The following is a 15,754-nucleotide window of genomic DNA, read 5'->3' as shown; positions in this document are numbered from 1 at the left end:
GTTGCTTTTCGGGCCCAGTTTTCATGTGCGCCGCTGACTGACCTATGACAGTGACAGGAATGTTTCTCCAAAATGTTTCTCAATTCTATTTAGTCACAAAGACAACACACATAGGAGGATGCTGACCATGCTGAGGCTCTTTAGAGACATCAGCAGAAGGGTGAATATCATTTTTAATGCAAAACACTTTTCTGTATGAATAAAAACCTCTTTGTTTTTTTAAATGTCAAGTTTATAACAGTAAATCAGTGAATATCACTTTTTCTACGAATATACCACAGTGTAATATACGGTTGAAAATATGATTAATTCATCTCTTGACTCCAGGATTCCAGCACAGATTGTCATCCATATTTAAATTCCTCCAAAAGTATTTACACTGGGAGAACACAGAGCAAGGCGACTGCATTTCTCTTTGAGGTTTTGCATTATTTTCAAGAAAATCATAACAGGCTTTTGAAATTGGTCTTACCTTTGTAAACTGGAGTAAATGAATCAGTACATCGAGCAAAGGATAACCAGTGGTTAAAGTAAGTCTTTTGCATCATGTATTGTGAAGCAAAACATGTATTTTCTTATGAGATAGTCATAATATTTAGTCTGTGTCTGTTTTACCCTTTCAGACTGTTGACATTCACAAGGAGAAGGTGGCTCGGCGAGAGATCGGGATCCTGACCACCAACAAAAACACATCCCGCGCTCATAAGATTGTTGCTCCAGCCAACCCAGAGAGGCCGGTGCGCTACATCAGGAAACCCATTGACTACGGCGTGCTGGATGACATCGGACATGGAGTCAAGGTACATCATGATATAATTCATCTGATTGTAATTCATTCATGTTAGTGTACTGGTAAGCTAAAATTAAGTGCTTTTCAAAACAATGGTTCACAGAAAGAAAAAAATAATGTGTAACTTACAAAAAGTTCTGTGAAATTGAATGAAAGACTTAAAAAAAAAAAAAAAAAGCAATTTGAATAATAACACATTTGATCTCAATATCCATAAATAATTACATTTATAGGCATTTTGTATGTCGAGTACACACACAAGAGAACTCTCATCCTTAGACTTATTTGACCTTAACCTGTGTTTGTGTGCACAACTGAGTATTATTTGCACTTTGTCACTGAATATGTGAAGTATAAAAACCTATAACTGTGTAGGACAAATAGGTTTAAGTATTAAGCACTATGTTTTCACCATTTAAATGCACTTTTCAGTATTTCTGCTTCACAACCTTTTTGCAATACTTGAAAAATGTCATCTCTTTGTCCACCTTTATTTCAGCCTGTCTTTATCACGCCTCTCTTTCTGTCCTGCAAGTTTACTGCTGTCTTTCTAATAGCTGATGATATTTGCATGATGCCGTTTCACTGTTACTAACCTTTAGACAAAATGTTTTCCTGTTTCTTCTTCTCCTGTTCCATCTGCTGTCACTGATGTGTTAGTGGTTGATGAGGTTCAAGGTAAGAAACTGCAACACACCGACACACAACACCAGGGGAAAGGTTTCTGATTATCTAACTAGTGCTGGGGCTGGATGATATGATAAACAAACAACTGGTTCAATGCAGCAGCTCACTGGTTTTGTTATTTTTACATATCTGTTGGGTGACAGAAAGGTGCTTTTCTGCTATTGTGGGTGTTCTATTTTATTACAAAGCCTGTATTTTTATTTTCTCCATTTGTTCTCTGTTAGTGGTGAGCTGTGTATTTCAGGATTTGAAATACCAGGAAAAAAATTCTAGCAGCATCTTCGATTGAATAGGTATTTTTGGTTGCAGTGGTGCTGAAACATGAAATGATAAAACTCCAACTGTTTTGCAGCAGCACCCTTGTACGGAAGAGTATTAGGGCCAGGCAAGAGAAACAAAATTTGAGAGTGGAAGATTTTTTTTTATTGTGCATTTCGAGAAAAAAGTCGAAATGTCGAGATTGTTGAAATACAATTTCGAGAAGAAAGTCGAAATTTCGTGAATAAAGTCGAAATTTCGCCTTTTTTCTCAACATTCCGACTTTTTTTTCGACATTTCCACTTTTTTCTCGACATTTCCACTTTTTTCTCGACATTTCCACTTTTTTCTTAAAATTTCAACTTTTTTCTCAACATTTCGACTTTATTCACTAAATTTTGACTTTTTTCTCGAAATTATACTTCAACAATATTCTCGACATTTCGACTTTTTTCTCGACATTTCGACTTTTTTCTCGAAAAAATCTTCCTCCTCTAAAATATTATTTTTATTTTTCTCCTGCCTGGTCCTAATACTCTTCCGTACACTTGAGTCTGCATCCACCTGATTTTTTTTTTTCTTTTTTTTTATGCATTCATTAAATGCTAAATACAATATCATTTAAACATCTCTGAACCTTGATGATGACTTGAGCATCTATGCTCAGTGAGACCGGTGGAGTCTGAGATGCAGCTCTTGGGGATTTTATGTTTTATCAATAGAGAATTGAACTCCAAATGGTTTGGAAATGTTTTTATAGCTCTTTCCAGGTGGGTGTACAAGAACAGTTGCTTCTGTAAGACAACATTTGTCTCCCTTTTATAAATGTGTGCAGACTTGCTGATGCTTAGTTCAGCGTGGGCAGGTGATTAGCAACACTATTGGAGCAGTATTGGGGTATTTAGTATTACCCATGATTGTTTTCTCTTTGTTTTAGCCTTAATTTTAATGAAGCAAATAATGGCTTGGTGAAAAAGGTGTTAAATGTTGTTGTTAATCTGGGATTGTATTTTCCTTACATTTAGACCCACTATGATCAGAAGATTTTTTTTAATTTTTATTATATTCATTATTTAACATAGGATTCATAGTCGGTTGCCTTGTTTCTTGTTTTATGATGTGGTGAACTTGTCTGGAGTGGTTCTCATCCTGCAATTTTTATTTATTTATTTAAATGAAAATTAAGTGCATGTATGGTTGAAGAAGAACATTTTAATTAACTGGTGTCACCTAAGGCAAATAGTAAAACAATGTAGAAGATTGCATTGATTAATCGCACAGAACTGTGCCGTGTTCATCATCTCAAGATATTGAATGATGTAGTGAAATGATGTGATTCTAGGCATGTTGTCACATTTTAGTTTGGTTTGCTTTCTCATCAGATCACACCTGAGTTTGCTAGAGCAGTGTTTCCCAACCCTGGTCCTCGGGGCAGACTGTCCAGCATGCTTTACATGTCTCCTTGCATCAACACAACAGATTAAAATGAACAGTTATCACCAGTTTGTCACCAAGGTCTGTGCACCTCTGTTGATGACACAGCTATTTGTATCACAGTGTGCTGAAGCAGAGTAGCATCTAAAACATGCAGGACAGGGGGGGCTCGAGGACCAGGGTTGGAAAACACTGCACTAGAGAATCTGGATTGAGACCAATTCAATTCAACTGAGTTGCTCAACACCTGAGTGTGATTACTGTTTTCATACCAGACAAAATGAACCACATCAAGTGGGAAAACAAACTTAAATTAGTTTTAATTTTCTCTCAGCAACCCCGGCTTAAAGTAATCAGGCATTTGATTCAAAAGTTACTCAAAGCAAGTACAAGTGTAATTATCAATTATTTAAGCTTTAACGTTGGGATCTGATTGCAAACACGGCATTTGAAATTTTAATGTTGTAGCAAACCCCTGACATGTGGTTACAGGCTACCCTCAAGCTGCACAACAAGTCAGATCATATCGAGTAAAACCTCCGGGCCTGATCTATAAACCAATTAATAATGAAGTGTGTGTCAGCAAAATAAACTCTGAAACATTATGAACAGTAACAGACTGCAGAAAAACATTGATTATTCGTACAGCAACACTAGGCTCACAACATGTTATGTGAGAACTATTACAAGGGGTATGGAAAGTTAGTTTTATAGTCAATGCTGGTTATGTAAGAAGGGAAAACATGAATACTTTAGACCCTTTAATAAAGATTAGATTTATATGGCTAGAAGATCAACATTTCCAAAATACTAAGACCAACTGGGATGCTGCCAGGATGTGTGATGTATTTGATCAGTCAGGATAGAAACTGCAGCTTTTAGGACCTAAAGGCCGAGCAGCTGACATGATGAAGTCTCGTTCCACAGGACACTGTCATGTTGTTGAGTCTCTGCAGGCTAAAGCTGCTGCGGTAAAGCGTGAATAAGCCAGAGATGTTCAAATTATCTTGGGTCATCAATATATGATCATGTTTGGAGGCTGTCGGTGTTGGTTTTTTAACCTAAGTGCTAATCATGAACATCGTATTGGTTTCCCACAGGTGAACGGCCAGCAGAACATGAAACTAGGAGGGGGTCTGTCCCGGTCCAATCCCCCCACGCAAAAACCACCCAGCCCTCCAAGGGCTGGCAAGGGCATTTTGGGGTACGTTCCCACTGAACACCACGGCCGTAAACAAACTGTATGTCTTCTGTCTCTAACATCTACCCAGACTTATCCTCCATTATCTGTTGTTCCTGTTTTCATGGTTTTAACTCTAGATTTAGATGTACGGTAGATTTATTTGGTCCAGCTCTTGTATCGCTTCTCTCATGTTGGTTTGAATGTTCTTATAAATGTCAATGAAGAATTTGAACATAAATCTGCTCCACAGACGGCCATGTTGGTCTTTGCACTGACTTTGAAATGAGTTCCATGTTCATGGGCTGTAGTTTATGTGTTCATGTGGGGAGCTTATTACAGATTTGACCCAGCAGAACGGAATCACACACACCCACACACATATATCTATTTACGGTATATATGTGTGTGTAAACACACACACACTGAGTGCTTTAAGGAATGACGTTGAATCCGTTTTGAAAGCTTGTTGTGTTTTTTCCTCAAGCATCTAGGTCACCCAGCTGTATCTCTCCTTTCCTTATTTTCACCTCAATGTCACTGTTTCTCCTGTCTTATAGTGTTCTTTTACTCTTTCTTCAGTTTTTTTTTTTTTTTTTTTTATACATTTTTCAGGTCCTCTCCTCTAACCTCCAGCTCTGCATTGATAATTTACTTCTTCATCCTCTCTCTGGCTCTTACATTACATCAAAGGTCCTGGGCAGTTTATTAGCTGTAAAAAGCTGATACAACACTTTGTGACAAAACGTAATTATCTTACAATCATGCATATGGCACCAAGTAGGCCGTCTCTCCGAAGCCATCTGGCCTAAAACCACCAAACCCTTATCGACTGACGGTGTTCCTTTCCTTTTCCTGTAACCTGCTGATCAGCCGGCTGTTTTACCCTGAGATTAACAGTATGGGAGTTGTTTTTAATATATATTAAAAGTGCCACGAATGACGACGATAACAACAAGCAACTTAATACATAATGCATTTGGAAGGCTGCATTAAGCTGTTGCCTTAAAAATATTCATTTATATCACGAAGATGTAATGTTTTGGTTCTGTGCAATAAGATGATAAACACTTTTTAAAAGACAGTGTCAACTAAATGTCTGACACTCGGACTAAAAGGTGTGCACATGTAGGAAGGAATGAACAGAAGCTGCTTAGCAGTTGGTCGGAAGTAAGCCGAGGCTAACAAGCCAATGGGGTCTGACCACACACACACACACACACACACACACACACACACACACACACACACACACACACACACACACACACACACACACACACACACACACACACACACACAAATGAAAACGCACATGGGGGACAAATACGCAGTGAATTGGCCTCATGCTGTAAACAACACAACGTGTGATAAAGCACAAATTCACACACGTAACAGTAACCCACAGGAATATTCATAGTACACGTTTTGTTTTTCTTCTCTTCCTCTCTAAATCATTGTATTGATGGGTTTGCCAAAAACATTTCAAATTTGATGAAACTGTAGGAAGATGCACATTCAGCGAAATGACATAAAACAAATATAAATGTTCATAAATCAATCATCAATCAACAGATACCTCGTCTGCTGCACCACACAATTTTCACACTTTGTTCCTTTCAAAAATCCTGGATTACTTTGGAGCAAAAGTATGAATTGAGATTACTTTAAGGGGCATAAGCCTGGAATCTTAAGGGCAGGTTTAAGAGCAGCTTAGCAGACGTAAGTTTGTGTGTGCAATGTGATTTTTAGCATTTTTTTTCTTTTACTTATTCTAGGATCATATTTTTTGTGCAACATTTCTACAATACTGTGACGCTTCCGTGAATACATCATGACATTTAGAACATGACCTTAACAGAAAGGAGACAAAGCTCAGCTCATCCTTAATGCCAGAATAACTAAATATCACTGGTGATGCTACATGTTCATTACCATGTGATGCTAGGTTTCATTTAATTCTAACTTATAACAATTTAATTACAATTTTCTTGTGGTTTTACACGACAGACAGTTATTCAACTGAACCAACCACTCTCTATCACCCTGGTGTCGCTCTTTTAAAGCAGTATTAAAGTTGAGGAATAGCAATATTTAATGTAAGTTCTCCATTTGAGAAAAAATACATGTATTTTTTTTTTTTTAAAGTAAACAAATATATTTAACTAAACAAAAAGGTAAAACTCTTCCATTGGAAAAGTAGTGCAGTAATTAATACCTTTCAGCTGACAAGTTCAATCCAGACTGATGAACTGAGTAGCTCGTCATATTTAAAACAACTATGTGAGAAATTAAATCCTCTGGTTGTGGAAAAAATGTCACAGTATTTCAGAGGCGTCAAATTATTGGTTTGTAAGAAGCAAACTAAACAATCGGAGAAGATTGCCCACAAGACCCAACTTAAACTGGGTCAAGAACTGCCCTATGCATTATTAAAACCTGGAGGGATAGTGATAAACCAACTTCTCTGAGGGAGAAACGGCTAGAAAAAATATCCTCAAGACCATAATCTGTAACTACTTTGGCATTTGGTGAAATCTTAATTGAAGGAAATCAACAGTGGAAAGTAAGGGCATTAACTTACACACAATATGAAGAGAACTGAGGTATCTCAACTGAACAGCTGCACAGCCCTAAGAAAAGCTTTTATCAGTCAGGCTAATTAATAGACAAACAGGAGAAAAAGCTTACATTTTCTACGGCTGGCATATAAGCATTGGATTCAAAGGAAACAATTGGGTTCTGTAGTCTAGGGAGCCCAGACTTGTCCTCTTCTACTGTGATGGACTCATCGGGAAATGAGCAGATGTAAATGAAGTGATTTACCCATCAAGCCTGCTTTCACGAGCTGAGGTAGTCTATACTCCATGACCAGAGTTTTTCATTTTCCTCAGACTTTTCTCCTCAAAGTTGGCAATGCCAGGATCTATTGAGCTCAACATGTGAGAAAGTACAGGTAGCATGAGTCTCATTATTTAATACTTGTATTGGCCAGTAGAGTCCAGACCCCACTGAGAATATGTTGGATAAGTGGGGTCCTTTTTTTAAAACAACAGTCGGACTCTCTCCCCATTAATATCTTTGCAAAAACAGTTATGCAGCCCTGAAAGGAAATACATGTTGTGACACTGCATAACCTTAGTGGAACGATGCCACAGAGAATGTAGGTCATTATCAAAACTAAAGGTGATCAAAACATATAAATGTGAGGGAGCTTTTTTACCAGGTAGGGTATAACATGGCTTAAACACTTTGGTGTCACAATGCACTTCCAGTTCCTTCACCAGCAGTGCTGTACCTTTTTACATCACCTATACATAGGTCTGACCAAATACCTGAACTCTTTCTAACCCTTTCATCTGAAACACATTAATTCTTTACTTCATGTTTCACTGGTGAATAATCATTGACCATCTTTTTCTGTCATTCCACTCTGTAGACGGGTCTAACATGTCCTGTCCCTGGAAAGATTTGAACAAGTTCATGGATCAGGACTTTACCAGAGCCATGTTTGTATCATTGTGTTAACCCTTTCCTCAACCTTACTCTTGCATGCGCAGGAAGAGCTCCCCCTACAGGACACTGGAGCCAGTGCGCCCACCAGTGGTGCCCAACGATTATGTTTCCAGCCCGACCAGAAATAATGTACCTGCTGGGCAAATTCCAAGTCCAGGCCGCACCGCCACGCTCAACCATCGGCCCCGAACATACAGGTAGCCGGGTCGAAGGGACACGTGGTGCCAGAGTTACCGTCTGCTCTTGTTCGGCTAAAACGGCTTGAGTCTGAAAGTTCTTTAAAGCTCAAAACGCTAAATATTCAGCACATCTGCACATCTAAACTGGGTCCAGATATTTAGAGGTTGTTTACATCAGTGGTTCAATCTATTTTGTTGTGGGCAATGAAAAATGTATGAAAACAATGATTTATAACAACTGATGTCCAGATGTATTTTTATTCCCCAACTAGACAGACAGAAGTGTTGAATGTAACGTTTTGATATCTTAATTTTTTTTCCTGCGACTGTCTTTCAACTAATCTCTTATTCTCTCAATACATCCTTTTTCTGGCCTTATTTTATCTCATGCTTCACTTCTTTCATTTCCAGCTGATCTAACTAGTTGGCAAAGTCACTGAAAATGATCAAATATTTTTGATCTGCTTGTGGGTCATTTCTTGGAACGAGAAAAGAGACATGCCACAGAAAATAGAGTAAAACATGGTTGATTGTTACGTGGGTATAACCAGGTTGACTTTTTATATTGCATTGATCATTGACTTTTTAAGATGAAAATGGCTATAGAGACTGCACATTTAACATTCAGTGAGTGTTATTTAAACATTTAGCTCTCACCAAGAAAAATAAATGTGTGTTTTGACTTGTGTCTCAAAACATTAGTCTGTGGATTGTTACAATTTTTTGGACTTGGGATAAGTCAAAATTTAAAACATAGTACTTACATTTTAGTTTTCCCAAAATCTTTGCTCATTAGTGACTTCATTGGTTTTGTTTCCTTCTGCTTTGGCTTCTAATTGTGTATATCTAGTGTTTCCTCTGTGGTTTTGCTTTGCAGAGACACTCTTTTAGTGTAGATAAGGTGTATTTGATTTAGCTGGTCTTTTTTCTTCTTTCTAAAGAAAAACAATGCCCTGATGGTGACAGTATCAATGGTACTGATAAGAAAGAGTCCATGTTTGCTTCTTTACTGGCTAATCAGATATTGAGTTTTGAGTATTTATGCCACTATTACTATGCTAAAAGTGATTTTCTATTCAAACTATCCTATCATAGCTCCAGTAACAACAGCTGCATTGTTGCTGTGTTGCAGTGTCACTGCAGAGAAAACACAGAGGAAACACACCGCTAACTCTGCTTATATCCATGCTGCTTAACTCATTTTATTTGTATTGGTGGATTCATCTTGAGTTTGTAGCTTTTGTTGTATTTTCTTGTCATCTACAGTCTTATAGATGAATGTGAAATAAAATAAAATAGTTATAATCAAACTGTACATGAAAACATGTTTTATGTAATCTTCTGAAATTAATATCAGATGTACATTATAAAGTATTGTTTAGGACATTGTCATTCTGGTTCACTTCCCAACTATTTTAAACATTATTTTATCTCAATCTGCATTTCTTTTTACGAAATGTAACTGTATTATTTAGATCCTGGTTGTTTAATCACAGCTCTGTCTCAGACCTCAACGATTCTTCCGTCTACTTACCATCTCTGCTTGTGTCAGTTCAGTCAATCCTGTTGCATATTATCAGCTTTTCAGTGTGTTCACATGATGCTAGTAAAAAAAAAGATCTGTTTCATTATTCAGACTGAAACTGAACTTTTAAAATATCTGTAAATATGATATAATTACAGCTCAACTTAACCGCACATGTAAACATACTGATTGTTTTTATTGCATCTTTGCATTTACCAGACTCTCTGCCACTGCTGCTGCTGCTGCTTTTTCTTTACAGGCATCTGACATTCTGCTTTTCATGTGCACCTTATTGTCATCACTGAGCCCTTTCTCTTTCCTCCTCTCTTGCCTTTATTATGAGTTTGCTTTTGTCTCTGTCCTGCCTTGTTATTGCTTGTTTTTTTCAAAGATGTAATTGTTACATTTGGGGGAATGAAAAGAATTAGTAGTAAAGGTAGGATGGAAAACTAAACACTACAAGAATCCTTGAAGGGGAACATTGGTTTAATTTTTTGAGTGCGCTACAAGTACCTCAAGTATGGCTGCAGCAAAAGATGGATAACTGCTGCAGTCATCAGAAATGAGGATTGTTACAAAAAATGTTGATAACAGTTCTATCTTGGTGAGTTGTGAGGCTAATAAGATCTCGTATTGTCTTTTATCACAGCTAATCTAGCTGTTACTTCTTTTGATGGATTCATGTTGATGCCATTAGGAACTTGCTTGTCCAGGGAAGTTGTTTAAATTAGAGGATAGACCAGTTGACCAGTTTAAGTCTGCTTTTAAAGACATTCTCCAGACATTCCAGACACAAAAATAAACGGCTTGAAATTAAATATTTAGTGATAAGTTCAAACATTTAAGGAGTTTCTTATATTTTTCCTTCAATTGAGAATCAATAATTCATGAGTGAAGGACTGTGTAAGGGACTGGATTGCTGCTACTGCACTGAGAGCTCTGTTCTAAGTAAGTGCTCTCTGAAGCTTTCTTTGTTAACTGTGTTGTTGTGACAGTGTTGGTGAGAGTTTATTGTTCTTGTCAGTTTACCCAGCATCCCATGGAGGTGTGCTGGCCGGCGTTCAGCTGTCCAGAATCACAGGTTTACATAACGTGTGTTCTGCAAACTGGTGCTTGTTTTTACCAAACGGAGGTCTGCTCAAGGCAGCGTGTCCAGCTCTAATTATGCAGTAAGGTACTAGAATGAGGTTTTCTTTCCTCCACTCAGTACAGTAACTCACTGTAACAGAAAGAAAGACGACTGCTGAACCAGGACATTCTGCTGAAAGGCTGTAGGGCTTTCAGGGCATATCTTCAAGTCAATGCCCCGACTCATTTCCCCTTTCTGCAAGGGGAAAAGAGTTCCTCAGTATTCCTCCCTTTTTGCTCATCACTCTCCTCACTCAAGGGGCTGATTTGCATCCCCAGACAAACTTTTACAAAGTTAAAATAATGTTTACTTCATCATCTAGTGAATTATCGCTTCAATAACGTGTAGATTAATTGCATATTTGCATTGTAAAATTAGCTGGAGCTAAACAATGTTTCCCTGCTTCCTATCACAAGATCTGAAGAGAAACTAAACACAGAGTAACAAGCTGACAGCAAGTTCCTCTAGTCCAGGGGTCGGCAACCCAAAATGTTGAAAGAGCCCTATTGGACCAAAAGCACAAAAAACAAATATGTCTGGAGCCGCAAAAAATGAATCTTGTATAAGCCTTAGAATGAAGGCAAGTGGGGGAAGATTTTATTTTTCATTATGCACTTCGAGAAAAAAGTCGAAATGTCGAGAGAAAAAAGTCCAAATTTCGAGAAAAAAGTCAAAATGTCGAGAAAAAAGTTGAAATGTCGAGATTAAAGGAAAAAGGAAGAAAAAAGAGGGGGGAAAAAGGAAAAAAAGAAGGGAAAAAGGGAAAAAAAAGAAAAAGGGGAAAAAAAAGGAAATAAAAGGTCAAACATTGTTGAAAAAGCTCCAGGGAGCCACTAGAACGGCCCTAAAGAGCCGCATGCGGCTCTAAAGCCGCGGGTTGCCAACCCCTGCTCTAGAGTTATCAAAATGACATTACTTTGAAATGTTTGGACGTCAATATTGAGTTTAAAGTGTGTGCGTGTGTGCGTGTGTGTGTGTGTAGTGGCAGCAGTGGGGGCAGCCATCCCAGCAGCAGCAGTCGCAGCAGCAGCAGGGAGAACAGCGGCAGCGGCAGCGTGGGCGTTCCCATCGCCGTGCCCACTCCCTCACCACCTTCCACCTTCCCAGGTAACAACGTCTTTTAAATCTGTCCATCTTTTTCAACACTTGTTGACCTTTATTAGAGAAAAGGTCTCAACTATAAATTCTGTAAAGAATCTCATTAAGTTTAACTGTCATGAATATTTAACCCTCTAACCTTATGGCGGCGTGGCGAGGCCCAGGAGAACAGAGCTGTAAATAACAGCAAGGTAGTTAAAGTGGTGGTTTTAATGGTTAAAGGTCTCAACAACGACAATAATCATACCGTTTCCTGCGCATATTCTTTGCAACTATTTATTTTAACCTTCCGTTTTTTTCTACATTTTCTGTATTTTATTTACCACAAAGATCTTGTTAAAATCAATGATAATATAAATTACTTAGTTAATGTAAATATTTTAAATAAATCCAGAAAAACTATGAAACGATTACTATCAGCAAGTTATTTTTTACATCCATTGTAATGTTAAGAGATCTTATAGCGACCCCTGTAGCGGTTTCCTTTGATGGATGCTTCCTCTTCATCTCTTAACTCCTTCGTCTTTTCCTTCCTTCCTCTTCTCCCTGAAGTCTCTCCTACTGCTGGACCAGCTAGCTCTTCCTCCACAGCTCCTAACTCGTCCCCCTCTCCCTCCTCAACCCCTTCCTCCTTCTCCTCCTCCTCGTCCACTGCAACCTTAACCCACCCCCACGTACCTCTGCCACCAACCTCCCCTGCACACCAGGCAAACTCCCCTCCTCAGACAAACTCTCAGATAAATACACCCAACACTAACGTAGTCCCACCTTCCAGCCCCTCTCCCGGCACATCCGAGGTCCAATCGGAGATGTCTTCTCTCCCCGCCCCTCTTCCTACACTCTCCTCCTCTTCATCACCTGCTGAAGGTGAGTTTCTCCAACGGCACCTTCATCACCCGAACCTCACCGCATCCCACTCACTCCTGCTTTGATTCTGTGCTGATTCTCCTCTCTTCCATCCTCTGTCTTCTGTCCAAGAAACAACAAACGGGGCTTTTTATGTGTTTGGATTCAAATACAAGAGTGTGAGTCTGACAACAGCAAGTGGCATGATGACAACAGTAGTAGTAAAACCAGCAAATTTCCAATTCTCTTGATTTAAAAAAAGTAACCCCTGCATCAATAAGAAGTATAAAAAAAGGATCTCTGGCGTGCCTGTTCCTCTTTAGAAGCGTACACTAAACGCATTTACAGATGGTGTTTCTATGATGGTTCTCACTGCTGGAGGTGGGAGATGGTGACATGCAAGTCTGATGCTGTACATGTAAACTTGAATGAACTCAGAGATTTATTTAGAATAATTAACAGAGTATGACATCAGTAGATTCAGTTTCAACAGATGACACTGAAAGAGAAATAAAATGTCAACTACCGTATTTTCTGGACTATAAGCCGCACCTGCATACAATAAGCATACAACAAGCCGCATCCACTCTATTTAAAAAAAAAAAAAAAGATATGCAAGCCGCAGATATTTATGTTGTTAGATTAGATATTTACTGCATGTACAGAAGGATTTTGAACTGTAAATGATGTACATGTTTGTTCCTAAATAGATCCTTTCCTAACAGTGTCTTTTAACACAGCAGCAACTTTGCTGATTAAAACGGGACAGAACCAAGAGAAAATAACCGGTATTTATTTATCTATTTATCGGTTTGAAATCTGCTTCTACTTCTATCTGCTAAAGAAGAAGTAGCGTATTCTTCTTTGCATTTATTTTGTGTTAGTTTTGATTCTAATTCCGGTTAGAGAGCGGTGGAAGAAAAATCCACAGAATAGCCGCACCTTTGTATAAGCTGCATGGTTCAAAACCTATGAAAAAAGTAGCAGCTTATAGTCCAAAAAATGGGAGTTTTTACCTGCCATTGTTTATGTAATAATTGCTCGGGGGTTTATGTTTATGTTCATGTTCTGGATCTCTGGAAAGCGTCTAGAGACAACATCTGTTGTATTAGACGCTATATAAATAAAATTGAATTGAAAATACGGTATTCCTCCATTTAAAATGCCTTAGTTTTTGATATTTGCATTGAACTTTATTAAATGTTATTTTCTTCAAGAACTTTAAAGGAGCAGTGTGTAATGTGAAGTTGGTCCATCTCACATAAGACACGAGAAAACGCACAGTCCCTCCTCGTCAATTCTGTGGCGTAAACTCAACACCAAATGTGTTGGTAACCAAAACCCAAAATCTGAGAATCAAAACACAGAATCAATATCTCTAACGGAGAGTGCAATCATTCTTCTTTTCTCAACATCATGTCTAAAACCATGTCCGCTTCAAATCAGCACCACATCAATATACTGCAGGCAAAAAGGACATGGAGATCAGTACATTTGCCGTTGAATTGATGCCACTGTAACTTGTCTGATTCTACCATCAAAACTGTTTGGTAAGGAAACCATTGCTGACTTTGTTTCACCAATGTAAAAGAAAAATTGCAAGGTCCTCATCAAAACTTAATTTCCTTGCCGTCAAACGGGGAAATGCACTGCCGACATTTTAGCCTTGTTTTGTCTCTGCTCTTGTTGCTTCCACATGGGTCTATTTCCTGGTACCGGGTGGTTCTGGTGGGGGCAGAGTTCTCCCCAGAGCTCCAGCCACCCTTGTTTCTGCTCACCAACTTGACTAGAGTTCAAGTACACCCACTTCTTCATGTCAGCATGTCGACACTGACATGGGCTGCTCTGTTGCTCGCTACATGGCAGAACTGGTATCACATGACTGGATGGACTGAAAGTAGTTGTTTAGCTCACTAACTCTGTAGATTTCTCAGCAGACAAATGCATAGTCCTCATTTTTGTGACATGACTGCACCTGTTTCTTCTCACTCTCTGGGATTGAGTTCTCTGGGTTATTTTGGGAGATTTTAACCTACATTTTTTAAATAGTGCTCATTTTAATGAAACAAAATTGTTAATTGTAAAGAAACCACATGTTAGATATTTTCAGTTTAAAGGGGACCTATTATGGCATCTAATACCTATTTTAAACAGGCCTTGAATGTCTTAAAAACAAGCTTTTGATTGTTTTTGCTAAATAAATTAGAAATTCAGCGTCTAAACCAGTGGTTCTCAAATGGGGGTACGCGTACCCCTGGGGGTACGTGAAGGCACAATAGGGGGTACGTGAGATTTTAAAATATACATATATTTAAAAAGTAGCATCCATGCAAAAATCCTTTAAAAATAAATATTTCATAAATAATTGAGTAAAATATAAGTCTAAATTCATAAAATGAATTTTATCTTCAGGAGTAGGCTATTCAACTTATTATCCTAAAACCCCAGAGTATCCCCCACACCAGGATGGTTCCACCTAACCTGTCAATCACCTGGCTTCACCTGTCAATCACTTGGACCAACGATGGAGTCGTGGTTGAAGCGTAGCAGCAATATTTTTATGTTTAATAAATCAGTTACTGATGGCACAGTGCTCTGTTTTAGGTCTTTTTTACAACCAAAAGTGCTTTGCGCTGGTTAGGGGGTACTTGGCTGAAAAAATATTTCACAGGTGGTACATCACTGAAAAAAGGTTGAGGACCACTGCTCTAAACCATGTCTTTATCTTTCCCGTTTCTAACCTCCTTCTCTATGCGGGATTCTGAGTGGGCGGGGCTATGATAATGAGGCCCTGATAATGAGGTGCTGATTGGCTGCCTGGATGACACGATACACCACTACGGAAAAATGGCGGAAGCTCCGGGCGGCAGAGTTAGTTGTGGGCGTGGTTTCACGCATCGGAGGCCAACCTATGTAAATCACTCCCATCGTTACGTAACGAAAGGGAGCAGAATCTAAACGGCTCATAGATCCACATCACACTAATGGATCATCCGGGCGGCTGTACAGACACTACAGAATTTGGTTTCTTTCCTCCTTCTCTGAGTTGGCAGGCTGAGGGGAGACCACTTTATATATGTTAAAGCAAGAAAAAAACTGTTTTTCATAATAG

General features: G+C 38.6%; 1 protein-coding gene across 5 annotated transcripts in view; it reads left to right on the top strand.

The window, feature by feature from the left end:
• Positions 1 to 15,754, top strand: part of LOC133445822 (abl interactor 2-like) — a 42,255-nt gene that overhangs the window by 20,417 nt on the left and 6,084 nt on the right. The window contains exons 3-8 of one of the 5 annotated variants that reach the window (XM_061723294.1): positions 624 to 800; positions 1,451 to 1,468; positions 4,270 to 4,373; positions 7,910 to 8,062; positions 11,681 to 11,805; positions 12,349 to 12,663. In XM_061723294.1, the coding sequence (XP_061579278.1) occupies positions 624 to 800; positions 1,451 to 1,468; positions 4,270 to 4,373; positions 7,910 to 8,062; positions 11,681 to 11,805; positions 12,349 to 12,663 (892 nt within the window). The remainder of the gene's footprint in view (positions 1 to 623; positions 801 to 1,450; positions 1,469 to 4,269; positions 4,374 to 7,909; positions 8,063 to 11,680; positions 11,806 to 12,348; positions 12,664 to 15,754) is intronic. The other 4 variants (XM_061723295.1, XM_061723296.1, XM_061723297.1 and 1 more) reach the window with 4 other exon arrangements.

The sequence above is a fragment of the Cololabis saira genome, chromosome 6, assembly GCF_033807715.1.
Source record: "Cololabis saira isolate AMF1-May2022 chromosome 6, fColSai1.1, whole genome shotgun sequence".
Classification (NCBI taxonomy): domain Eukaryota; kingdom Metazoa; phylum Chordata; class Actinopteri; order Beloniformes; family Belonidae; genus Cololabis; species Cololabis saira.
This window is presented reverse-complemented; position numbering and strand designations above follow the sequence as displayed.